Below are 25,546 nucleotides of genomic sequence, written 5' to 3'. Positions count from 1 at the left end.
GGTTCGGCCCTGCCCAGCTGCAGTGCCAGGAGGCACTGAGGCGGCAGCCCCAGAGCCCACACCAGGCACCTGGCCGGGAGCCTGAGAGAAGGGAGCCCAGTTTCCTGGGGAGCCGTGCCAGCCTCCCAGGACTGCTGTGAGGAAGCAGCACACACAGCTTCAAAGGCCAGGACTCTGTCCCCTCCCAGCCCTGGAGCCCGGAAGTCCAACGTCAAGGTGCGGACAGGGCCATGCTCCTTCCCACCTCTCCAGCATCTGGGGGATCTGGGCATCCCCTGGCTGTGGCCACACGGCTGGGATCTCTGCCTCTGTGTCCCTTGGCCTCCTCCCCGGGACTGTGTCTCCTTTGTATGAAGATACCAGGCATGGATCACCCCCTCGGCCAGTGCAGCCTTTTTTTTTTTTAACCACTCACATCTGCGAGGATCGGATTCCCAAATAAGGCCACACACACAGCTTGCAGGGACCAGGACATGATCACACCATTTTGAGGATACAGTTCGGCTCTGCACGGGGCACTGTAGTGACCAGGCCTGCTGAGGGGGCCCTTCTCCCAGCCACCAGAGACTGGCAGTGTCCAGGAAGTGCCACCTGTGCCACGACCACCTGGAAGCCGCTTCTCTGTCTGCCCCCCAGCCCCCTCCCATCCCCGCTGCCTCTTTCCCTCACTGTAACGGAGGGCCGCATCACCTGCAGTGCAGGGTTCTTGTGAGGGCTGGGGTAGCGGGCACTCAGCCAGGCTTACACGGAGCCCTCGGTCAGCCTTGCCACGGGACTGGTCAGTGAGGGGTGCACCCTGGACAGAGGCGGAGGGAGAGACCAGGCAATGGGAGCCCAGGGCCGGGCGCGGGGTCCCGGAGGTGGGTGGAGGTAGTGCCCAGCAGGTCCCCACGCAGTGCGCCATATCTTCAGCCTGACCTGCTCCAAGGACCCCGGCCTGCGCTGTCACATTGGGGCCTGGGGAGCAAGTCTGAGTCTATGCTCGTTCTTCCTGTTTCATTGCTTTCCAGGTCTTTTAAAAACTGAGACAAAATTCACATACCATAAAATCCACTTTATTTATCTGAGTCAGTGTTTTGCTCTGTTGCCCAGGCTGGAGTGCAGTGGTGTGATCATAGCTTACTGCAGCCTCCACCTCCCTAGCTCAAGTGATTGTCCTGCCATGGCCTCCTGAGCAGCTGGGACCACAGGTGCCTGCCACCATGCCCAGCTGGTTTTTGTATTTTTTGTGGAGATGGGATCTCACTGTATTGCCCAGGCTGGTCTTGAACTCTTGGACTCAAGCTATTCGCTTACCTCAGCTTCCCAAAGCACTGGGATGGCAGGTGTGAGCCACCACACTTGGCCAAATCCACCTTTTTTTTTTTTTTTTTTTTTTGAGACAGTCTTGCTCTGTCGCCCAGGCTGGAGTGCAGTGGCGCGATTTCAGCTCACTGTAACCTCTGTCTCTGGGTTTAAGCAATTATCCTGCCCCAGCCTCCCGAGTAGCTGGGATTACAGGTGCACGCCACCACGCCTGGCTAATTTTTGCATTTTTAGTAGACACGGGGTTTCACCATGCTGGCCAGGCTGGTCTCGAACTCCGGACCTCGTGATCCGCCCACCTTGGCCTCCCAAAGTGCTGGGATTACAGGCGTAAGCCACTGCGCCTGGCCCAAATCCACACTTTAAAAAAGCATATTCACAGAGTTGTGCAACCACCACCTCTGTCTAGTTCCAGAACATTCCATCACCCCACAGGAAGCCCCATTCCCATCAGCTCTCACTCCCGGCCCATCCCCATCCCCTGGTAACCCAAATGCTTTTCCTGTCTGTGTGGATTCCTGTCCAGGACGGGACATTTCATAGAAATAGCCTCACACGCTGTGTGGCCTTCTGTGTTTGGCGTCTCTCACTGAGTGTGACATCCTCAAGGTGCATCCGTGCTGTGGCCTGGGTCAGAGCCTTGCTCCTTTTCATGGCTGGGTTGTGTTCCAGTGCGTGGATGGCCTCACTGTGCTGACCCTGTTCCTCCGTGGGTGACCGCGCTGTGGGAGCCAGGCTGTCGTGAGCTGTGGGTCCACCCGTGAACTGTGGGTCCACCCGTGAGCTGTGGGTCCTGTGAGCTGTGGGTCCACCCGTGGGCTGTGGGTCCACCCGTGAGCTGTGGGTCCACCCGTGGGCTGTGGGTCCACTGTGAGCTGTGGGTCCACCCGTGAGCTGTGGGTCCACCCGTGGGCTGTGGGTCCACCGTGAGCTGTGGGTCCACCCGTGGGCTGTGGGTCCATCGTGAGCTGTGGGTCCACCCGTGGGCTGTGGGTCCACCGTGAGCTGTGGGTCCACCCGTGGGCTGTGGGTCCACCCATGAGCTGGGGGTCCTGTGAGCTGTGGGTCCACCTGTGAGCTGTGGGTCCTGTGGCTGTGGGTCCACCATGAGCTGTGGGTCCACCCGTGGGCTGTGGGTCTTGTGAGCTGTGGGTCCACCCGTGAGCTGTGGGGGTCCACCCGTGAGCTGTGGGTCCACCCGTGGGCTGTGGGTCCTGTGAGCTGTGGGTCCACCCGTGGGCTGTGGGTCCACCTGTGAGCTGTGGGTCCACCCGTGGGCTGTGGGTCCACCTGTGAGCTGTGGGTCCACCCGTGAGCCGTGGGTCCTGTGAGCTGTGGGTCCACCCGTGGGCTGTGGGTCCTGTGAGCTGTGTGGGTCCACCTGTGAGCTGTGGGTCCACCCGTGAGCTGTGGGTCCTCCTCGATGGCACCTGGGAGTGCAGCTGCTGGTTAACTGTTACTTCCCGTTCGCCTCTTTGAGGAGCTGCAGGACAGTTCCCAAGCGGCTGCCGGGTGTGCTGAGCAACACTTGTGGTTGTGGGCTTTTTGTGTGGAGCTGGTGTGGAGCGGCCTCTGGGGTGGCTGTGATTGGCTGCTGGGTTGAGCGGTGGCTGTGATTGGCTGCTGTGTTGAGCGGCGGCTGTGATTGGCTGCTGTGTTGAGTGGTGGCTGTGATTGGCTGCTGTGTTGAGTGGTGGCTGTGATTGACTGCTGGGTTGAGCGGTGGCTGTGATTGCTGCATTGAGCAGTGGCTGCGATTGGCTGCTGGGTTGAGCGGTGGCTGCGATTGGCTGCTGGGTTGAGCGGTGGCTGTGATTGGCTGCTGGGTTGAGCGGTGGCTGTGATTGGCTGCTGGGTTGAGCGATGGCTGTGATTGGCTGCTGGGTTGAGCGGCTCCATGAGTTTGTTTTTCATTGGTTGTTTTCCATTGGCGGGCCCCTCGCTCCAGCTGTACGGACTCGTGTTGTCACCCAGCTTCCAGGAGGTGATGGTTTGCGGCAGGGGGTGTGGACGGCGGTCTGCGCCAGCCTCCGCTGCTGCTGGTGCGTGGTCACGGGCCCCACAGGCTGGCGCAGGGCCTCAGGGTCTAGAACAGGGGGAGCCCGAGGGGGCGGAGTGCGCAGGGTTTGAGGCCTCGGTCCCACGCTCCCCTCAGAGCCCTGGCCAGGGTCCCACGAGCCCAGAACTGTCCCGACCCCTCCGGCCCAGCCACGGGCTCCCCCGGCCTCTTGGGGTGTAGTTTCCTTCTCCCCGGGGGCCCCTGCCCTTCCTCCCTCACAGAGGAGGAGCCGTGGCCGCCTGCACGGTCTCGGCTACAGTCCCGTGGGAAATGCAGCCGCTGCCGCGTCAGTCGCTGAGCGCAGGCAGATGGGGCCCGTCTTCTCCACAGCCTGGCCGTGCTCCCATCCCCTCTGGCCCTGGGGCCTCCCCAGCTCCTCCAAGGACACCGAGAGTGACCGCCTGTGGCTCAGCGTGGGGGCCCATCAGGGTGTGCCCCGCGGTATCTGGGCCCCTGTGATGCGGGGGCCAGGTCCCCACGGTGCGGGCGAGAGTGTGGCCGGGCCGCTGGCGGGTTCACGGCCCAGGGTTGCCCCGGCAAGTGCATCATTGCCGCTTGGTTTCCTACCAAAGCAAGAACGTGCTTTTCCCAGGATCCTACCACTTGTTCCCGCGCCGCTGTGCCAAGGGGGCCGAGGCTGGGCCTGGCCAGAGCCTGGAGAGGAGGGGCCCACGCTCAGCTCTCCCAATGCCAGCCCCAGGTCAGGGGAGGCCACAGGGCCCGCTGAACCCCCTGGGCACAGACAGCAGGGAAAGAGCAGGGAGGGGACTTTGCTTCCGCGGCAGGGGCTTCTTAGGGACCTCTCAGGGACCTCAGTCTGCAGAGGTGGGGTGGGGAGAGCCCCAGGGGGTGCGCAGCAGGGCAAGAGGTGGGCTCGGCATGGGTGGGGCACTGGGTGAAGGGTGGGGATTCAGGCCTGGCCTGAGGGGCCATGGCATGGATGAAGGGGCCATCCAGGCCTCAGTTTCCCTGCCTGTGGTTTGGGGGCACCAGGAACAGCAGCTGGTCCCCGTGGAACGGAACCCAGCTCTCTGCAGTCTGGGGAAACATGCCCACCTGGGCACTCTGCACGTCCCCCAGTGCCCCAAAGGAGGCTGGCCCTGAGGCGGGGCCGGGTGGGGGTGCGTGTTGACAGCGCCCCGGGCAGACCCGCCCCGCCCCGTACAGTAATTCTCCTCGCGCTGCCAGTAATTGCCCTGACTTTCAGGGCCGGCATCATTTCCTGAAAGTCAGCCCCGGCCTTAGAGGAAGTAGGCGCCGGCGGCCGTGACTAAACCGACATGCAAATGCAGCCGGGCGGAGAGCCGCCCCTGTCCGCCCCAGCCGACCCAATGCTGGGGCTGCCGCCGCGGTCATGAGGGAGCCGCTCCCGGGCGGCGCTTCCAGGGGGACCCCCGGACCCCCGAGCGCCGGGACCATGTCCCAGCTGCAGTTCTGGCTGCAGTTCGAGGCTCTGAACAAGGTAACACTCCCCTCCCGGGGTGGGCGAGGCCCTTGGGGGCAGGGGTCCGGGAGGTGGGACCCCCATTCAGGACGGCCGGGCCACCTGCCGGAGCAGCTGGAATCTCACCCTGGAGTCCGAGGCCGCCAGGCTCTCAAAAATCCCCATCCCGCCCCGTCCGTCTCTTCTGGCAGCGAGAGGGAATCTGCCGGAAGGTTCCGAGACAGAGATTTAGGACTTGGGGCTGGGAGCAGCTCCCTGTGCATAGGCTGGGGGACCCGAGCGGAGTGGGGGACTCGGGCTTAGCCCGGATCCGGCCCTCAGTGACAGTGGCATTGGCTGTCGGGAGGGCTGCATCCCCCTCCTTCTGCCCCTGGGATAGGGCCCCCTGGCTGTCCTCTAGAGAAGCCTCAGGTGGAGGGGCTCTGGGTGTCTCATGGGGCCCTCACAGGGAGCGGGGGCTGGGTGGGCCTGGTCAGGGTTGACTCTGGTAGCGCAGGCGGGCAAATCCCTGTGGCTCTGTGGTTCCCCATGGGTTCTGGAGCACGGGACGGGGGCAGCACACCAGGTCTGGAGTCAGTTCTGGAGTAAGGTCTGGAGTTGGCTGCCCAGGGCAGGAGGAGCTGTGTTTGCTGCTCTTGAATGGGGCAGAGCCAGGTCTTGCCAGCCTCAATCCAGGGCTCCTGAAATGCTGCAGAGACAAGAACCACAGCAGGCAGCCCCGGCCCTCCCTGGGGCCCCAGAACTGGGCGCTGGCGGTGAGGGGTGCAAATGTCACCTCCGAGGGCCCTTGGTGCAGACTACAGAGGGGCCCAGGTTCCCCGGGGAGGCACTAGGTCCGCTGAGCTGAGGCTGGAGTGTGGGGGGGCATGTGGTGGAGAATGCAGCAGCCTGGGCTGGCCTGGAGGGGCCATAGAGGGACACATAGGCATGGGTGGGACTTGGGCTGTTTCTGAGGTCAGCTGGTGGCTGCTAGGAGTCAAATCCAGATGTGGGCAGAGGACGGAGCCACTATGAGGGCAGCTGGCCTGGCTCCGTTCAGCTTCCCACATGTGAACAGGGCCAGCCCTGTCTCCTCTGTCCCTAATCACTGAGGGCACCTGCTAAAGGTGAAGGCTTGAAGGGCTCATGCACCTGGCTGGATGTCCTGTGCTGGGAAGGACCAGACGGGGAGCAGGGCAGGGCCTTGAGGCTGCGTTCTTGGAGCCTGAAAGCTGCAAGCACCCACTCATTATTAGACTTCCACTTTTATTTGTTTATTTTTTGGGGAACAGGGACTTGCTCTGTCACCCAAGCTGGTGTGCAGTGGCACCATCTCGGCTCCCTGCAACCTCCACCGAATGGGTTCAAGCAATCCTCCCATCTCGGCCTCCTGAGTAGCTGGGACTACAGGCACATGCTACCATGCCCAGCTAATTTTTATATTTTTTGTGGAGATGGGGTCTTGCTGTGTGGCTCAGGCTGGTCTTGAACTCCTGGGCTCAAGTGAACCTTTCACCTTGGCTCCTCTAGGATTACAGGTGTGAGCCACTACGTCCTGCTTGACTTGACTTTTTTTTTTTGGAGATAGGTTCTCGCTCTGTCTCCCAGGCTGGCATGGGGAGGCGCAATTATAGCTCACTACAGCCTCGACCAGCTGGGCTCAAGCGATCCTCCTGCCTCAGCCTCCTGAGTAGCAGACGTGAGCCACCACGCCCAACTTGACTTTGACTTTTCAAACTGTTTTAGAGTGACAGAAAAGCTGCCCGGGACAGTGGAGAGTCCCCACGCCCCCACTCCCGGGCTCCCTGCTGTTCTGTGTCACGGCTGATGAACCAACATCCATACGCCACCGTTAACTACCGAGGCCCACGCTTTGCTTGGATTTCCTCAGTTTCCCCCATGTCCTTTCCTGCCCGGGGCCCCACGTGGTGTTTAGGCATCTTCTCAGGCCCCTCTGGGCTGTGACGGTTTCTCAGAGGCCTGTGTTTCAGAGGCACCGGGTGGTCCTGCGGCTGGTCAGGTGGTGTGGACGCCCTGGAGTAATCGGGCTGGTGTTTCCTCAGACTGGGGCAGGAGTTTTGGGAGGAGGACCTTGGGCGGGAGGGCCCTGTTGTCCTGTCTTCTTGGGCAGTGGGCATCTGGTGAGGGCATGGGGCAGGTGTCTCTGCCTGAGGTCCCTTCCCTCTTTTCACACTGAGCTCCGGGGAAGGACTCGCTGTGTGGCCCACGCATTTGGGTCAGGGGAGCTCCCCTCCGCTCTGCCTGCGCTCCCTGCACCACCAAGGCCTGGGCTGCTCTGGGCCCAATAGCAACTCACTCCTGCTCCTGGCTGGGGCCTCGACCACCCAGGGGCCCCTGACCTCGCCCAGGAAATGCTTCCACGGAGGGTCCGGGCCACAGGCCAGCGTCACCAGGTCCCCTGCAGCCTGGGTAGGCGGTGTTCAGAGGGCCCTTGTGGGGCTCAGTAGGGGAACTGCTCCGCAACCCTGCCGATCGGGGCCTCCAGAGGCTCTGGGAGGTGGGCTGCTCCTACCCTGCCTGGGGTGGGAGGCTGCACCCTACCTGGCCCGGGGCCTTAGGCGGGCAGCATGAACACCTCTGTGCTGGGGGGTGCTGTGGGGTCTCTGTTTGAGGGCAGGTTCCTGAATGTCCCTAGTGATCAGTACCCGGGTGCTTGGGTCTGACAGGGTGGGCAGTGGGCAAAGCTGAGCAAGGTGAGGGCGACGGAGCTCACAGCTCCCCGGGAGAGACAGCGCCCCCTCGACATGCCTGATTTTTTTCTTTGTTTTTCTTGAGATGGAGTCTCGCTCTGTCGCCCTGGCTGGAGTGCAGTGGCGTAATCTCAGCCCACTGCAACCTCCGCCTCCTAGGTTCAAGCGATTCTCCTGCCTCAGCCTCCCGAGTAGCTGGGATTGCAGGCACCCACCACTATGCCCAGCTAATTTTTGTGTTTTTCGTAAAGACAGGGTTTTACCATATTGGTCAGGCTGGTCTTGAACTCCTGACCTCAGGTGATCTGTCCACCTTGGCTTCTCAGAGTGCTGGGATTACAGGCGTGAGCCACCACACCCAGCTAATTTTTGTATTTTTAGTAGAAATGGGGTTTCGCCATATTGTCCAGGCTGATTTTGAACTCCTGGGCTCAAGCAATCTTCCGCCTTGGCCTCCAAGTGCTGGGATTACAGGCGTGAGACATCATGTGGCTGGGCATGGTGGCTCACGCCTGTAATCCCAGCACTTTGGGAGGCCAAGGTGGATGGATCACTTGAGACGAGGAGCTCGAGACCAGCCTGACCAACATGGAGAAACTCCATCTCTACTAAAAATACAAAATTAGGCCAGGCAAGGTGGCTCATGCCTGTAATCCTAGCACTTTGGGAGGCCGAGGCAGGTGGATCACCTGAGGTCAGGAGTTTCAGACCAGCCTGGCCAACATGGTGAAACCCGGTCTCTACTAAAAATACAAAACTTAGCTGGGCATGGTGGCACACGCCTGTAATCCCAGTTACTTGGGAGGCTCAGGCAGGAGAATTGCTTGACCCTGGGAGGTGGAGGGTGCAGTGAGCCGAGATTGTGCCACTGCACTCCAGCCTGGGTGAGAGAGCGGGACTCTGTCTCAAAAAATAAATAAATAAATAAATACATAAATAAAAATTCAAAATTAGCTGGCACGGGCGTGCACGCCTGTAAACCCAGCTACTCGGGACGCTGAGGCAGGAGAATCGCTTGAACTGAGGAGGCGGAGGTTGCAGTGAGACGAGATTGTGCCACTGCACTCCAGCCCCGGCAACAATGCGAGACTCCGTCTCAAAAAAAAGAAATGATGCACATGCATCTCCTCTACTGGGCAGTGCGTGTGTGTGCGTCATCCCCATAGCGAGCCCTGCCTCTGGGCATGGCTGCCCCCCACAGAGGGCATGGCACCAGGCTTACCCCAGCCCCAAGCTGCTCAGAGTGCCTGCAAAATCGCTGCCCTTCAGGTGCTGCAGAAGTCGGACTCCGTCCTGCATGGCCCTGAGGGCTGGTGTTTCTCACCCACTGCTTATTTCTTTTTTTATTTTTTGAGACGGAGTCTCGCTCTCTTGCTCTGTCATATGGTGGCTCAGGCCTGTAATCCCAACACTTTTGGATGCCGAGGCAGGCAGGTCACTTGAGGTCAGGAGTTCAAAACCAGGCTGGCCAACATGGTGAAGAAATCCCGTCTCTAGTAAAAATACAAAAAAATTAGCCAGGCACGGTGTCACACACCTGTAATCCCAGCTTCTCGGGAGGATGAAGCAGGAGAATTGCTTGAACCCAGGAGGGCTGCGGTGTCTCTCGTCCCCAAGTGCTCCAGTGCGTGGGGGGGCCATGGCGTCTCCCGTCCCCACGTGCTCCAGTGTGTGGAGGGCTGTGGTGTCTCCCGTCCCCACGTGCTCCAGTGTGTGGAGGGCTGTGGTGTCTCCTATCCCCCACTCACCAGGCCTGGCCTTGTCTTTCAGGATTCTTCGTATTTCGAGGACTTCTCCAACATCTCCATCTTCTCCTCGTCTGTGGACTCCCTGTCGGACATCGTGGACACGCCCGACTTCCTGCCGGCCGACAGCCTCAACCAGGTGTCCACCATCTGGGACGAGAACCCTGCCCCCTCCACCCACGACAAGGTCAGTGCGCCCGGCGCCCCCCGACAGCCCCGACCCACCAGCATGGCCTCCCCAGCCCAGGACCCACAGGGTCCGGCGAGGTCTCAGTCTCCCCGAGTCCGCGTGCCGCCGGCTGTCCTGTCACTGTCGGCTCCGTCCATGGCCATGGATGAGGTGGTTAGGTGAGGGTCCTCTCGTGTCCTGAATAGGAGAAGGCGATGTCCAGGACATCTGTGGCCACCACATCTTGGGGGGGCTCCTGGCATGGAGTTGAGGGGGGCCAGGACGCTGCCCAGCGCCCTGCAGTGCCCAGTATGGCCCCACCCGCGAGGGACCCGGCCCCACGTCCACCGCACCGGGGAGTCCCTGGTCTAGAGAAGCACAGAAGGTGACAGGACAGAGAAGCGTGGTCAGGGAGGGCCCCCTGGAGAGGCAGTCCCCAGCAGGCCCAGGCAACGTGGCTGTCCAGGCAGAGGAACAGCACCTGTGGTGGCTGCCAGCCCCATGGTGCCCTGGGTCAGCAGTGGCCGTGTCCCCGCTAGGTGGGAGCTGAGAGGGCGAGGTTGGCGGAATCCTGTCCCAGGGTGGGGAGTTGGACGTTATCCTGGGGGGCTGAGGGGCTGGGGTTTGCCTCCGAGAAGGCCCTGGAGGACCTGGGTGGGCCAGGCCTAGAGCAGGGGTTGTAGGGCAGCAGGGTCCCCAGGTTCTTTGGGCCCAGGCTCTAGCCGTGCCCAGTACCACACAGTGGAGGTGTCCCGTGAGGGAGGCGTGGCTGGGAGCCAGGCCTGGGGAGTCCCTTCCCCCATCCAGGCCTGTCCAGGAGAGAAACTTCTAGACTTTGGGAGCAGACATTGGACACATGTCTGGGGCTGAGCGCCTTCCAGTGAGGGCCCACACTGGCCTCCCCACGCTCCCGGCCGCTCTCCCAGGCCCTCAGGAAGGGTGCAACCCGGGCAGCAGAACTCACAGGCTTGGGGGCCGGGGCAGGAAGCATCAGAGCACTCCGCAGCCACGGTAGGCAGCTCAGGCCTGGTCCCTCTGGGGCATTTCACCCAGCCTGGGACCCATGCCCTCCCAGCTAGCTCACAGGTCCTCGGCAGGGCAGGAGGAAAGCAACCAGGGCCTGACCGGCCTGCTGTGGACGGCAGGACGACATCTGAAACCCAATGCCCCGCCAGCCCCACCAGGAATGGTGACTCAGGCTTCCAGGAACCCGTGTGGCATCTGTTTGTTTGTGTTTTGTTAATTTTAAAAAAAAAAAAAAAAAAAAAAGGAGAGGGGAACTGAGTAGAGGTTTCTAACCTTCCTGTGCCACGCTTCCACTTTCTTTGAAAATCTTCACAAGTGTTCCTAGTGTTAGAAAACGCAGAAGCTGGCCGGGCATGGTGGCTCAAGCCTGTAATCCCAGCACTTTGGGAGGCCGAGACGGGTGGATCACGAGGTCAGGAGATCGAGACCATCCTGGCTAACACGGTGAAACCCCGTCTCTACTAAAAAAAATACAAAAAACTAGCCGAGCGAGGTGGCGGGCGCCTGTAGTCCCAGCTGCTTGGGAGGCTGAGGCAGGAGAATGGCGTGAACCCGGGAGGCAGAGCTTGCAGTGAGCTGAGATCCGGCCACTGCACTCCAGCCTGGGTGACAGAGCGAGACTCCGTCTCAAAAAAAAAAAAAAAAAGAAAACGCAGGAGCTGTGGAAGTCAGTTCATGAGCATCACTAGCTATGTGGTTCCCACACACTGCTGAGAACCTGGCCCAGGCTCAGGCAGGCTTGGGCAGAAACCTCACCCGTCTCAGGATGTTGAGGTTGAAGTGGGGGACCAGGCCTAGAAGAGGTTCTCTTTTTTATTTATTTATTTATTGTTTGAGACAGGATCTCACTCTGTCGCCCAGGCTGGAGTACAGTGGCGCAATCTCAGCCTCTTTCAGCCTCGACCTTCTGGGCTTAAGCGATTCTCCTGCCTCAGCCCCACAAAAGTAGCTGGGACCACAGGCATGCGATACCACGCCCGGCTAATTTTTGTATTTTTTGTAGAGACAGGGTTTTGCCATGTTGCCTAAGCTGGTCTGGAACCCCGACCTCAAAAGATCTCGCCCGTTCTGCCTCTGTCTCCCACCGTGCTAGGATTACAGGCCTGAGCCACGCACCCGGCCTGGATTCTCCGCTTTCCAATTCTCCACACTCACTTTTTTTTTTTTTTTTTTTGGGATGGAGTCTCGCTCTTATTGTCCAGGCTGGAGGGCAATGGCACGATTTCAGCTCACTGCAACCTCCGCCTCCTGGGTTCAAGTGATTCTCCTGCCTCAGCCTCCCGAGTAGCTGAGATTACAGACATGCACCACTACACCCGGCTAATTTTGTATCTTTATTTATTTATTTATTTTGAGACAGAGTCTCGCTCTGTCACCCAGGCTGGAATGCAGTGGCACAATCTCAGCTCACTGCACCCTCCGCCTGCCAGGGTCAAGCAGTTCCCCTGCCTCAGCCTCCCTAGTAGCTGGGATTACAGGCATGCGCCACCACGCCCGGCTAATTTTGTACTTTTAATAGAGACGGGGTTTTTCCATGTTGATCAGGCTGGTCTTGAACTCTCGACCTCAGATGATCCGCCTGCCTCAGCGTCCCAAAGTGCTGGGATTACAGGCACCCACCACCACGCCTGGCTAATTTTTTGTATTTCTTGTTTAACCATGTTAGCCAGGATGGTCTCGATCTCCTGACCTCGTGATCCACCGCCTTGACCTCCCAAGGTGCTGGGATTACAGGCGTGAGCCACCGCGCCTGGCTAATTTTTTTTTTTTTTTTTTTTGCTATCTTTAGTAGAGACAGGGTATCAGCATGTTGGCTAGGCTGGTCTTGAAATCCTGACCTCCACTCTGGGAGGCCTTGGCCTCCCAAAGTGCTGGGATTTACAGGCCTGAGCCACTCTACCCTGCCCACACTTACATTTTTTATGTCTCATATTACCGTTAGGATTTTTGCTTTTTAAGAGTGGGTATATTCCAGAATCACACAGACCCTAGTTTGGACCCTACCATGCCCCAGCCATCCGTCCCGGGGTCCACCCTGTCTCAGTGTTGGGGTCTGGACAGCGGGCCTGACAGGCCACACCACCCTCTGACCCGCCCGTTCACAGGCTTTACATGCCCAGTCAGTTCGGAGATCCCAGGGTGGGCCATGGACTCATCCAGAGGCCCGGCACACCTGGCTGCCCAGGCCTGGGGTCAGCTCCCCGAGGACAGTGCCAACTGCCTATCCTGGTGAATCTGCATGAGGCTGTGGGCAGTCTTTCTCCCCAGGGGGGGCCACAATAGGACGTGTCCTGTGGTCACTACAATGGCAGGCATCCTCCCCCATCCCTCACAGGGGAGCTGCTGTCCTCCAGAGGCCGCGGGGGTCCTTAGGGAGTGCAGGACCGCCCTGGGCTACCCACCCTGGGTGCTGGGAGCCATCGGGTGAGGGACAAGGCTCAGGCTCGCCCACCTCCACTGCCTCTGTCTCCTCTTCCCCCTCAACATGGAGCTCCCAACCCCTTGTCCCCAGACCCGAGGGCCTCCTGCACTGCACACAGTGGGTCACTCCTGTCAGATCCCCGTCCACATGGGTCACTCCCATGAGACCCCCGTCCACAGCCTTCCCGCCAGCTCCCGTGGGACTAAGCTCTGCCGTCTGTCAGAACTAGCCGGGCACCTTCCTCCCGGGCACTCCAGGCAGGCGCACCAGGCATCGGTGGGAAGGCAGCCAGGTGCTGGCCAGGAGGAGTGAGCCTTAGGCCCCAGGGAGGTGCCCACTGGGGAGGCTTGGAGGTACCAGGGTCACCTTGAGAACAGCAGGAGAGCAAGACCCAGGGCCCTGGGGAGTGAGGACGGGGCAGTGGGGAGCCTCCTCTGGTGGCCAGGCTGCGAGGGCCCGCCAGCTGTGACCTGTCCCGTCTGGCCCGGGCCGACATCCTGCTCCCCTTCCAGCTGTTCCAGCTCAGCAGACCATTTGCAGGCTTCGAGGACTTTCTGCCCTCCCACAGCACCCCGCTTCTCGTCAGCTACCAGGTGAGCTGGGCCCAGCCGAGGGCTCCCTCCCCTGCCCTCTCACGGGACCTAAGGAGAGGGCTCAGCACAGGCACCTCCAGTGTGGGGAGCCCTTGGCCAGCCTAGAATCTGGGAGTGCAGAGGAGACATCTGAGGAGACAGAGGCCCTGGGGAGCACCTTGCTACAGGGGCAGACAGAGCCATTTCCCCCCTCCGGGAGCCATCTCCCACTCAGCTGCCCATGGTCAGCCTGGCCCCTGCTCCTGGGGGAGCCCAGTGCCCACAGCCGCTCGGGCCTGCAGTCTGCTGAGCTCCCTCCACGCATGCAGGAGCAGAGTGTGCAGAGCCAGCCAGAGGAGGAGGACGAGGCTGAGGAGGAGGAGGCGGAGGAGCTGGGGCACACGGAGACCTACGCTGACTACGTGCCGTCCAAGTGTGAGTGGCCCGGCAGCACCAGGCCCTGGGACAGGTTCAAATCCTTTTGTGGGACTGAAACCCTGCAGGTGACCACGGCCCGCACAGCCCACAGGGGGAATGTGAAATTTCAGGGAGGGCCGGAGAACCTTGGGGACAGGTTCTACAATCCAGGCTTATACAGAACCGGGGTTCACAGCTGGGAGAGTGAGAAGGAACCTCAGAGGCACTGGAGGATTTTCATGCATTTGCCCCTCCTACAAGCCGCTGGCCACGCCCCCAACCAACCCAGCAGGCTGTGGCCGCCCCGACCCAGCCCACCCTGACCACCCTCCACCCAGGCATTCCTGGCCACTCCCTTGACCTGCCCAGCAAGTCCTGGCCATGCCCCCAAACTGCCCCGCCAGCTCTGGCCATGCCCCAGACCCACCCAGCCGGCCATAACCGGCCCTGGTCGCCCCTTGGCCACACCCTTATTTACCTTGCGTCCATCCCTGCCCCTCCAGCCAAGATTGGGAAGCAGCACCCAGACCGCGTGGTGGAGACCAGCACACTGTCCAGCGTCCCGCCCCCAGACATCACCTACACCCTGGCCCTGCCCTTGGACAGCGGGGCCCTGTCTGCCCTGCAGTTAGAGGCCATCACCTACGCCTGCCAGGTGACTGCGTGTCCCCACCCCAGCCCAGCCTGTGTCTGCGAGGCCCCTGGGGAGGAGCCGGGCCGGCACCCCCAGGCCCTGACGTCTGCCCTCCGGCCACAGCAACACGAGGTCCTGCTCCCCAGTGGGCAGCGCGCCGGCTTTCTCATCGGCGACGGGGCCGGCGTGGGCAAAGGCCGGACGGTGGCCGGAGTCATCCTGGAGAACCACCTGCGCGGCCGGAAGAAGGCATTGTGGTGAGATCCTGCCTGGGGTAGGGGGTGGGAGCAGGGGTGAGGGGGAGGGGTGGGCACCCCTGACACCCACACCCTGCAGGTTCAGCGTCTCCAACGACCTCAAATACGACGCAGAGCGCGACCTGCGGGACATCGAAGCCACGGGCATCGCGGTGCACGCGCTTAGCAAGGTAGGGGCTGTGCTCGGCAAAGTAGGGGGCAAGGTGGGTCGGTGGGGGCCGCTCAACTGGGTGGGCCGGCAACCGGGACAGGCTCTGCTCAGCACCTCCTACAGATAGGGAGACCCAGACCCAGGTCCAGAGCCTGCTGAGCTAGGGCCCCATCCCACACCTGCTCTGTGCATCCCCAGATCAAGTACGGCGACACCACTACCTCAGAGGGCGTCCTCTTCGCCACCTACTCCGCCCTGATTGGGGAGAGCCAGGCCGGTGGCCAGCACCGCACACGCCTCCGGCAGATCCTGGACTGGTGTGGGGAGGCCTTCGAGGGCGTCGTATCCTGCTGGGGGCAGTCGGGAGGGGAGGGCCAGATGGGGGCGGAGGGGAGGGCCAGATGGGGGCGGAGGGGAGGGCCAGATGGGGGCGGAGGGGAGGGGAGGATGGTGGAGTGGGAGAGGAGGGTGGGAGTCAGGGGAGGGGAGGGCAGGGTGGGGGTCAGAGGGGAGGGAAGGATGGTGGAGTGGGAGAGGAGGGTGGGAGTCAGGGGAGGGGAGGGCAGGGTGGGGGTCAGAGGAGAGGGGAGGATGGAGGAGTGGGAGAGGAGGGTGGGAGTCAGGAGGGGAGGGCAGGGTTGGGGTCAGAGGGGAGGATGGAGGAGTGGGAGAGGAGGGTGGGAGTCGGGAGGGGAGGGCAGGGTGGGGGTCGGAGGGGAGGGGAGGATGGAGGAGTGGGAGAGGAGGGTGGGAGTCGGGAGGGGAGGGCAGGGTGGGGGTCGGAGGGGAGGGGAGGATGGAGGAGTGGGAGAGGAGGGTGGGAGTCGGGAGGGGAGGGCAGGGTTGGGGTCAGAGGGGAGGATGGAGGAGTGGGAGAGGAGGGTGGGAGTCAGAGACTGCTGGTGTCTTCAGCGCCCGGCTGAACAATCTGCGTGCAACAATCAACGAAACAGCGATAACACTGAGATCACCCCTCGCTGAGCTGTGGCGTGGTGGCAGGGCCGGCCGTTTAATTTGTATTCTCCCAGTTTTCCTTCCTCAGCCTGCTTTCCTGGAACTTGCTTTCTTTTGTCTTAAAATATTAAGAATATGGGCCGGGCGCGGTGGCTCACGCCTGTAATCCCAGCACTTTGGGAGGCCGAGGCGGGCGGATCACAAGGTCAGGAGATCGAGACCACGGTGAAACCCCGTCTCTACTAAAAATACAAAAAATTAGCCGGGTGCGGTTGTGGGCGCCTGTAGTCCCAGCTACTCGGGAGGCTGAGGCAGGAGAATGGCGTGAACCCGGGAGGCGGAGCTTGCAGTGAGCCGAGATCGCGCCACTGCACTCCAGCCTGGGCTAGGCGACAGAGCGAGACTCCGTCTCAAAAAAAAAAAAAAATATATATATATATTAAGAATATGGCCAGGCCAGGTGGTTCACCCTTGTAATCCCAGCACTTTGGGAAGCCAAGGTGGGTGAATCATGAGGTCAGGAGTTTGAGACTACCCTGGCCAACCCAGGAGGCTGAGTCAGGAAAATCACTTGAACCCGAGAGGCGGAGGTGGCAGTGAGCCGAGATCGCGCCACTGCACTCCAGCCTGGGCGACAGAGCAGGACTGCGTCTCGTCTAAAAAAAAAAAAAAATTAAGGGGCCAGGGGCGGTGGCTCAGGCCTGTAATCCCAACACTTTGGGAGGCGGAGGCGGGCAGATCATGAGGTCAGGAGATCGAGACCATCCTGACAAACACGGTGAAACCCCGCTTCTACTAAAAATACAAAAAATTAGCCGGACGTTGTGGCAAGCACCTGTAGTCCCAGCTACTCGGGAGGCTGAGGCAGGATAATGGCGTGAACCCGGGAGGCGGAGCTTGCAGTGAGCTGAGATTGCGCCACTGCACTCCAGCCTGGGCGACAGAGCAAGACTCCGTCTAAATTAAAAAAAAAAAATTCAGTGTTTTCTAGTTTTTTTTGTTTGTTTTTGACACGGAGTCTCATTGTTCCCCAGGCTGGAGTGCGGTGGCGCGATCTCGGCTCACGGCACCTTCAACCTCCTGAGCTCAGTGATTTCCCCTGCCTCAGCCTCTGAGCAGCTGGGATTACAGGTGCATGCCACCATGCCCACCTAACTATTATATTTTTTGTAGAGATGGGGTTTGGCCATGTTACCCAGGCTGGTCTCATGGGCTCAAGCCATCCTCCTTCCTCGGCCTCCCAAAGTGCTGGGATTATAGACATGAGCCACTACACCTGATTTTCTAGTTTAGGTAGATACATAATTGTTTTCTAAGCAGGCAGGACTTTATTCTGTAAAATAGATAAGTGTTCTCCAACATCCTTTTTTAACACGGGCCACCATGATTTCAGTTGTAGAATAAGAATTAAAACAGAGCGGCCGGGCGTGGTGGTTCACGCCTGTAATCCCAGCACTGTGGGAGGCCGAGTCAGGTGGATCACAGGGTCGAGAGTTCTAGTCCATCCTGGCCAATATGGTGAAACCCCATCTCTACTGAAAATACAAAAGTTACCCAGGCATGGTGGCACACACCTGTAATCCCAGCTAGTCAGGAGGCTGAGGCAGGAGAATCGCTTGAACCCGGGAGGCGGAGGCTGCAGTGAGCCAAGATTGAGCTACTGCACCCCAGCTTGGGTGACAGAGTGAGACTCCATCTCAAAAAAAAAAAAAGTTAGCTGGGCATGGTGGTGCACGCCTGTAATCCCAGCTACTCGGGAGGCTGAGGCAGAAGAATTGCTTGAACCAGGGAGTCGGAGGTTGCAGTGAGCCGAGATCACGCCACTGCGCTCCAGCCTAGTGACAGAGTGAGACTTTGTCTCAAAAAAAAAAAAAAAAGAATTAGGGCCGGGCACGGTGGCTCAGACCTGTAATCCCAGCACTTTGGGAGGCTGAGGTGGGCAGGTCACTTGAGGTGCCAGGAGTTTGAGACTGTCTGGCAAACCAAACAGCCAACACCATCTCTACCAAAACTACAAAAATTATCTGGCTCTGGTGGTGGCACCCATTGTAGTCCCAGCAACTTGGGAGGCGGAAGCAAGAGAATCACTTGAATGCGAGAGGCAGAGTTTGCAGTGAACTGACATTGTGTCACTGCACTCCAGCCTGGGTAACAGAGCGAGACCCTGCCTCAAAAAAACAAACAAAAAACAGGTTCCAGGTACCCTCCTCCGATGGCAACATCCTGCAATTTATGGAGCCCACTCTTCCTCGCCAGAGGCCCCGTCCTCGGTGCGTGGTGTCTAGAGTCTGGGAGAAGCCATCCCAGGCCACACCGATCTAGTGGTCGTGTAGGGGCCGCCCACCCGCCAACCCCCGTGGTATCCGGCTGTCACTCCGACCAGCTTCCCTTGTGGAGTTCTCAGCAGCGTAGGCGTTTGCCCCCCACCAGGAAGGTGGGGTCTTGGGTGGTCAGGACCTGGGCTCCTGGGGTCACCCAGAACACTCCTTAACCCACGCGTGCCCCAGATCGTGTTCGACGAGTGTCACAAGGCCAAGAACGCCGGCTCCACCAAGATGGGCAAGGCCGTGCTGGACCTGCAGAACAAGCTGCCCCTGGCCCGCGTGGTCTATGCCAGCGCCACAGGTGGGGCAGTGCGGATCCCATGTGACCCACTCACAGCAACGTCTGTCTGGCTGTCCCCGGGAAGGGGTATCCCCGACGCATGCTCAGCCTCCATCTGCACCCTGCTCCTCCTCGGACGCTGGGGCATCTCTGCGCCTGTCCCAAGGCCATGCTGGCTGTCCCCAGGCCCATGGTTCCAACCCTGCGGGGCCCTCATCAGGCGGTCCCTACTTAGTTGGCCCCTGACCCGGCCCCTGGGCCCTCCTGGGTTGGGGAGCTGACGGCAGCTTCCCTCCACAGGTGCTTCTGAGCCTCGGAATATGATCTACATGAGCCGCTTAGGTATCTGGGGCGAGGGCACCCCCTTCCGGAACTTTGAGGAGTTCCTGCACGCCATCGAGAAGAGGTGAGTACCCTTCCTGCCCACGTGGAGGGGCGGTGGGGGTTCGGGCGGAGGCCCCAGGACCATCAGCGCAAGGCCTGGCACTGCCACGTGCACTTCCCTGGCACCCAGAGGTGCTAAATGTGCGTCACTCGTTTCTCTGCCTAGGGCTGCCCAGTGGTCCCAGGGAAGCCAGCCCCTCAGCAGCCCCTCCTGCCCCCCCCGCCAGGGCTGGCTGCCAGCTGTCTCTGTGGCCGCCGGGGCTCTGCTCTGGCTGACCCTGCCCTCTCTGTGACTCACTCTGCCTCGCGCTCCCCGGCGGCTCCATCCCCATGGCTCTGGCCGTGCTCACGGGGGCTGTGTCCATCTGCAGGGGCGTGGGCGCCATGGAGATCGTGGCCATGGACATGAAGGTCAGCGGCATGTACATCGCACGCCAGCTCAGCTTCTCCGGCGTCACCTTCCGCATCGAGGAGATCCCGCTGGCCCCAGCCTTCGAGCGCGTGTACAACCGCGCAGCCCTGCTGGTGAGCCTGGGCGTCCCACCCGGGGACCCCTGTGCATTTCCCGGGTGAAATTGCACCCTCATGGCCTTGAAGATGCCACAGGCTTCGTCACGTGACAGCCTGCCCTGTCCTGTCACGGGATTTTTTTTGTTTTTGTTTTTTTGAGACAGTCTCGCACTGTCACCTAGGCTGGAATACAGTGGCACGATCTCAGCTCGCTGCAACCTCTGCCTCCTGGGTTCAAGCAATTCTCCCCCCCTCAGCCTCTCGAGTAGCTGGGACTACAAGTGCCCGCTACCACGCCTGGCTAATTTTGTGTGCTTTTTTAGTAGAGAACAGTGTTTCACCATGTTGGCCAGGCTGGTCTCAAACTCCTGACCGCAAGTGATCTGCCCGCCTCAGCCCCCCAAAGTGCTGGGATTACAGGTGTGAGCCGCGTGCCCAGCCATCACCGGGGTTTTTACGTGACTGTGATAACGAGGGGTGTGGCCAGACACCACTTCCCTTCCCGTGGTGCTCAAGCCCTTCGCTTCCAGGTCCTGGCCCATGGCTCGTAGCTGTGTTCAGCATCCACGTTGCTGTGGGCCACGTGGCTTGGTCGTTCCCTCCGTATTTGGACAGGTCCTGTTTTCTCCTCCTCAAACCACCCAACAGCCCTGTATGTTTGCTGCTGTTTTTCTTTCTTTTTTTTTTTTTTTTTTTGAGATGGAGTTTCCACTCTGGTTGCCCAGGCTGGAGTGCAATGGCATGATCTTGGCTCATCGCAACCTCCGCCTACTGGGTTCAAGCGATCCTCCTGCCTCTGCCTCCCGCATAGCTGGGATTACAGGCATGTGTCACCACGCCCAGCTGATTTTGTATTTTTAGTAGAGACAGGGTTTCTTCATGTTGGTCAGGCTGATTGGTCTTGAACTCCCGAGCTCTGGTGATCTGACCGCCTCAGCCTTTCAAAGTGTCGTGGTTACAGGCATGAGGCACCTCGTCCAGCCAGTTCGCTGGTTTCTTTAGGTCACACAACCAGCATCTCCCGTAGCCCCCAGGGCCGGGTTGCTCTCTGGGGTAGGGCCGTCCTGAGCACTTTGGGGTGTGCAGCAGTATCCCTGGCCAGAGTCCCCGCCACCCTAACCCAGCCTACCCAGTCCATGCCAGGACCAGCCCCCAAACCTGACAACCACTGCCGGCCCCAGACATGCCCAGTGTCCCCTGGTGGGGATCACACCTGGGTGAGACCCTGGTGGAAAACGAAAGGCGTGGCTCACACTGTGTTGTTGGAAGGAGCTGAGCCTGTTTGCTGCGGGCGCTGAGTCTGTGCCGTTTGCAGCACAACTTCCCCACCACTGGTGTTTTGGTTTTTTTTTTTTTTTTTTTTTTTGAGACGGAGTCTCGCTCTGCGGCCCAGGCTGGAGAGCAGTGGCCGGATCTCAGCTCACTGCAAGCTCTGCCTCCTGGGTTCACGTCATTCTCCTGCCTCAGCCTCCCGAGTAGCTGGGACTACAGGCGCCCACCACAGGCCCGGCTAGTTTTTTTTTGTATTTTTAGTAGAGACGGGGTTTCACCGTGTTAGCCAGGATGGTGTCGATCTCCTGACCCCGTGATCCGCCCATCTCGGCCTCCCAAAGTGCTGGGATTACAGGCATGAGCCACCGCGCCTGGCCGGTGTTTTGGTTTTTCAGGTTTTTACCGTATAGGTAGAGGCGGTGCCTCTTACAGTTCCCACCCCCAGCACCCCCATCCTGCCCTAAATTCCACCAGGCGTGGGGATGCTTTGCTCAGGGCTGGCGGCAGGTGGGCCGGGAGCCAGGAGCCAGAGCTCAGGGGCGCCGTGTCATGTGTCATTGCAGTGGGCTGAGGCCCTGAACGTGTTCCAGCAGGCGGCCGACTGGATCGGCCTGGAGTCACGCAAGTCCCTGTGGGGCCAGTTCTGGTCGGCGCACCAGCGCTTCTTCAAGTATCTGTGCATCGCCGCCAAGGTGCGCCGGCTGGTGGAGCTGGCCCGAGAGGAGCTGGCGCGAGACAAGGTGAGCGGCTGCGGCCTTTGACCTTCGAGGGCTGAGGGCAGGCAGGCCTGCAGGGGTGGGCTGCTCTTCTGCCTGGTCCTTCCTGGCCCCCCCCCAGACATGGATGGGGGCTGCACCCTGGTGGGCGAGAGACGCTCGGATGTCCGTCCTCCAATCTGAGCCAGCGAGGGTGTCGGAACACCGGAGTGCAGACAGTGACCACACGGTGGGCAGCGCACCATCCCGAGACAGGAAGCCGGCAGACCCCCACCCAGCAGTGTGTGTTGTGGTGGGCCAGGGCCCCTCCTGGGGAGGCGAGCACAGGGGCAGAGTGAGGGACGTGGCCGTCACCTGAGGCCTGGCTGGTTCCTCTGCTGTCCCACAGTGCGTGGTCATAGCAGGGCTGGTGGCTCACGGTCCTCTGCCGTCCCACAGTGCGTGGTCATAGCAGGGCTGGTGGCTCATAGTCCTCTGCTGTCCTACAGTGTGTGGTCATCGGGCTGCAGTCCACAGGCGAGGCACGCACACGGGAGGTGCTGGGGGAGAACGACGGGCACCTCGACTGCTTTGTCTCGGCCGCTGAGTAAGTGTCACGGTGGGAACGGGACTGCGGGATTCCTGCGCTCGTGGCCACCCCTCTTTGTGGCCACCTGCTGCCTGACCGACCCTGCCCCTCGGCCCCAGCAGCAGGAGGTGCTGGGGTGGGCTTTGCTGGGACCCCAGCCTTGGCCGCAGAGACCTTCAGCTCTGCTCCAGGTCTAAAGCAGAGGCGTGGAGGTGGATCCCAGGTGTGGTGGGCCTGGAAGGTTTGGGACGTGGTCTCCAGGGGTCTTAGAAGGAGGCTTCCTGCACCCATGCCGTTTTTTTTTGTTTTTTTTGTTTTTTTTGAGACAGAGTCTTGCTCTGTCGCCCAGGCTGGGGTGCAGTGGCCGGATCTCAGCTCACTGCAAGCTCCGCCTCCCGGGTTTAGACCATTCTCCTGCCTCAGCCTCCCGAGTAGCTGGGACTACAGGCGCCCGCCACCTCGCCCGGCTAGTTTTTTGTATTTTTTAGTAGAGACGGGGTTTCACCGTGTTAACCAGGATGGTCTCGATCTCCTGACCTCGTGATCCGCCCGTCTCGGCCTCCCAAAGTGCTGGGATTACAGGCTTGAGCCACCGCGCCCGGCCCCCATGCCGTTTTAACAAGGGTGCTGTGGATTTTAGGGGCTGGCCCTCCCAGCTCCCTGAAGCCCCAGCCTCTCCTCTGGGGGTTGAGAACGCCCCGGGAGGGTCACGGCAGCCCCCCAGCTCCCCCCATTGCCTGGGTGTCAGAGCTCCCCAATGCCTGGTATCCCATGGCCGGGAGCCCCTAGCTACCCCCTCACCCTACCCCTTACCCCCGTCCTGGGAGCCGTCATCATATCCGGCCACATTCCTCAGAGCGGGGGAAGCCTGGTGGGCTGAGGTGGCCCTGTGACACCAGCTGGCCAAAGGAGAGCTCACAGGCAGCCCCCAGCCCTCCCCAGCCCACTCCCCACGGGAGACCCTCTGCCCAGGACTGGCCCTCTCCGGGACCCCCACAGGGACCCAGGGGGGCGTCCAGCTTCCAGAGAGCAACCCCACCTGGCCTCCGCTCCTCGTGTGAGAATAAACTCCGCGTCTCACTTTCAGAGGCGTGTTCCTGTCGCTAATTCAGAAGCACTTTCCATCCACCAAGAGAAAGCGGGACAGAGGAGCGGGCAGCAAGCGGAAACGTAAGCCCCATGCGCCAAAGCCCCACCCACTCCTGCCCCTCCGCTTTCTCCCTCCTCCGTAATCAGCCCTGGGACGGCAGGTGGCGAGGCTCAGAGAGGCCATGTAGCTCACCCAAGGCCACACAACCATACCTGAGGGGCTGAGCCGGCACCACCCGGGGCTGCAGAGGTCCAGCCCCACTGCTTGCTCCCACCCACTCCCACCTTCCATTTTCAGGGTCTCCATGGCCCCTTTGGAGCCCATTGATAAACGCCAGGCTGCTGTCACAGGGAAGCCTAGAGCTGCCTGTCGAGGTCTGGTGTGTGGCCTCCCCAGGCACCCCACGTATCCACCACACTAGCCACGTCTGAAAGGACCTCTGATGTGGGTTTATTAATACGGTCCTCTTTGCCAGGCACAATGGCTCATGCCTGTAATCCCAGCACTTTGGGAGGCTGAGGTAGGTGGATCACCTGAGGTCAGGAGTTTAAGACCAGCCTGGCCAACATGGTGAGACCCTGTCTCTACTAAAAATACAAAAATTAGCCGGGTGTGGTGGCGCACGCCTGTAATCCCAGCTACTTGGGAGGCTGAGGCAGGGGAATCACTTGAACCTGGGAGGTGGAGGTTGCAGTGAGCCGAGATCACGCCAATGTACTCCAACTTGGGTGACAGAGAAAGACTCTGTCTCAAAAAAATTAATAAAAATAAAATATTGGCCAGGAACAGTGGGTCACTCCTGTTGTAATCTCAGCAGGAGGCTGAGGCGGGCACATCACCTGAGGCCAGGATTTTGAGACCAGCCTGGCCAACATGGTGAAACTCCATCTCTACTAAAAATAGAAAAATTAGCCAGGTATGGTGGTGCATGCTTATAATCCCAGCTATTCAGGAGACTGAGGCAGGAAAATTGCTTGAACCCGGGAGGTGGAGGTTGCAGTGAGCTGAGATTGCATCACTGCACTCCAGCCTGGGCAACAGAGTGAAACTCCATCTCAAAAATAAGTAAGCCGGCGCGGTGGCTCACACCTATAATCCCAGCACTTGGGGAGGCTGAGGCAGGCAGATCATGAGGTTGACACCAGCCTGGCCAACATGGTGAAACCCCGTCTCTACTAAAATACAAAAAATTAGCCGGGCGTGGTGGTGCACGCCTGTAATCCCAGCTACCCGGGAGGCTGAGGCAGGAGAATCGCTTGAACGCGGGAGGCAGAGTGCAGTGAGATGCCACTGCACTCCACCCTGGCGACAGAGCGAGACTCTGTCTCAGAATAAAGCAAAATATTGCCCCCTTACACCACGCCCTCCTGGCCACAGGGCACAGGGTTCCTAAGAGGGCGTCCCCGGAGAACAGCTGAGCTGCCTGCCCAGAGGCAGGGGGTCTCGGATGGACCTCCCCAGCTCGGACCACTGGCCTTGCCCTGTCCTGCTGCGTCTCCTCCACGTGCTCCTCCACCCTGCTGTGGTCTGGTCCTCGGTGACCCTGTACTTCCCTGCAGGGCGACCTCGGGGACGCGGGGCCAAAGCCCCCCGGCTGGCGTGCGAGGCGGCGGGCATCATCCGCATCAGCGATGACAGCAGCACAGAGTCAGACCCCGGCCTGGACAGCGACTTCAACTCCTCCCCCGAGTCCCTGATGGACGACGACGTGGTCATCGTTGATGCCATCGGGCTCCCCAGTGATGACCGGGGTGAGGGCTCGCCCGACTGGCCAACCACCTGTGGGTCAGGATTCCAGTGCGAGGCTCCCCCGGCCTCCTGGCGGTCACCACCTACCCCAGGTTGTAGCCCTCAGTCCAGCCCACCTGAGCCCAGCTGCTGCTATGGTGCCCACTTTACAGTTGGGGGAAACTGAGGCCCAGAGAGGGGAGGTCAGGGGTTACACCGCTGGTCAGAGGCAAAGCTGGGGCTCGGGGCTGGGCAGTCTCCACTCCTGTGGAGGCAGTGAGGTCGCAGCGTTTGGTCCCCAATAAGGAGGCTTAGTTTTGCCTCAGCTGGTCTCAGGGAGACAAGCGCAGAAAAGCAGTCCTGGGCCACCGTGCTGGGCTTCCCTGCCACCCTGCCATCCCTCAGGGCTGCCCCAGGCCCCTTGTCCTTGCTCTGCAGGGGCCAGCCTTGAGTTAGGTGGGCCCTAGAAGGCAGCTGACATGTCCTGACCCTGCACATCCTCCCTAGGACCCCTGTGCCTCCCTCAGAGAGACCCGCATGGCCCCGGGGTCCTGGAGCGGGTGGAGCGACTGAAGCAGGATCTGCTGGATAAAGTGCGGCGGCTGGGCCGGGAGCTGCCAGTCAACACCCTGGACGAGCTCATCGACCAGCTTGGCGGCCCCCAGCGGGTGGCGGAGGTGGGTGGGACAGCAGCTGGAGTAGGTGGTGGGTGGGGCGTGGGCAGTGGGCGGGGCTTCACCCGGGCTCTGCGCGGCTCTGGTGGCCCCTGCTGGTCACTCTGCGTCACCGCAGCCCTGCGAGGAGGGGGCCTTCTGGGAGCCTGGGGGGC

General features: G+C 60.6%; 1 protein-coding gene and 1 long non-coding RNA gene across 13 annotated transcripts in view; one reads left to right on the top strand and one right to left on the bottom strand.

Moving 5' to 3' along the window:
* SBNO2 (strawberry notch homolog 2) overlaps positions 1-25,546 on the top strand; it is a 73,532-nt gene that overhangs the window by 42,545 nt on the left and 5,441 nt on the right. For 6 of the 12 annotated variants that reach the window (XM_045378777.2, XM_045378778.2, XM_045378779.2 and 3 more), the window contains exons 5-19: positions 9,269-9,430; positions 13,373-13,453; positions 13,762-13,867; positions 14,353-14,504; positions 14,607-14,740; positions 14,820-14,910; positions 15,090-15,233; positions 18,353-18,470; positions 18,750-18,855; positions 19,205-19,358; positions 21,179-21,355; positions 21,820-21,917; positions 22,987-23,069; positions 24,549-24,830; positions 25,225-25,394. In XM_045378777.2, the coding sequence (XP_045234712.1) occupies positions 9,269-9,430; positions 13,373-13,453; positions 13,762-13,867; positions 14,353-14,504; positions 14,607-14,740; positions 14,820-14,910; positions 15,090-15,233; positions 18,353-18,470; positions 18,750-18,855; positions 19,205-19,358; positions 21,179-21,355; positions 21,820-21,917; positions 22,987-23,069; positions 24,549-24,830; positions 25,225-25,394 (2,058 nt within the window). Of the gene's footprint in view, positions 1-4,641; positions 4,827-9,268; positions 9,431-13,372; positions 13,454-13,761; positions 13,868-14,352; positions 14,505-14,606; positions 14,741-14,819; positions 14,911-15,089; positions 15,234-18,352; positions 18,471-18,749; positions 18,856-19,204; positions 19,359-21,178; positions 21,356-21,819; positions 21,918-22,986; positions 23,070-24,548; positions 24,831-25,224; positions 25,395-25,546 lie in introns of those variants that run through there. The other 6 variants (XM_074025162.1, XM_045378784.2, XM_074025161.1 and 3 more) reach the window with 5 other exon arrangements.
* Positions 1,525-2,824, bottom strand: LOC135968460 (uncharacterized). The gene is made up of 2 exons (XR_010583287.1): positions 2,687-2,824; positions 1,525-2,392 (listed from the first exon to the last, which is right to left on the bottom strand). It is a non-coding gene; the product is annotated as an uncharacterized lncRNA (long non-coding RNA).

The sequence above is a fragment of the Macaca fascicularis genome, chromosome 19, assembly GCF_037993035.2.
Source record: "Macaca fascicularis isolate 582-1 chromosome 19, T2T-MFA8v1.1".
Lineage (NCBI taxonomy): Eukaryota > Metazoa > Chordata > Mammalia > Primates > Cercopithecidae > Macaca > Macaca fascicularis.
The sequence above is the reverse complement of the archived record's forward strand: the minus strand, read 5'-3'. Positions and strand labels throughout refer to the sequence as shown.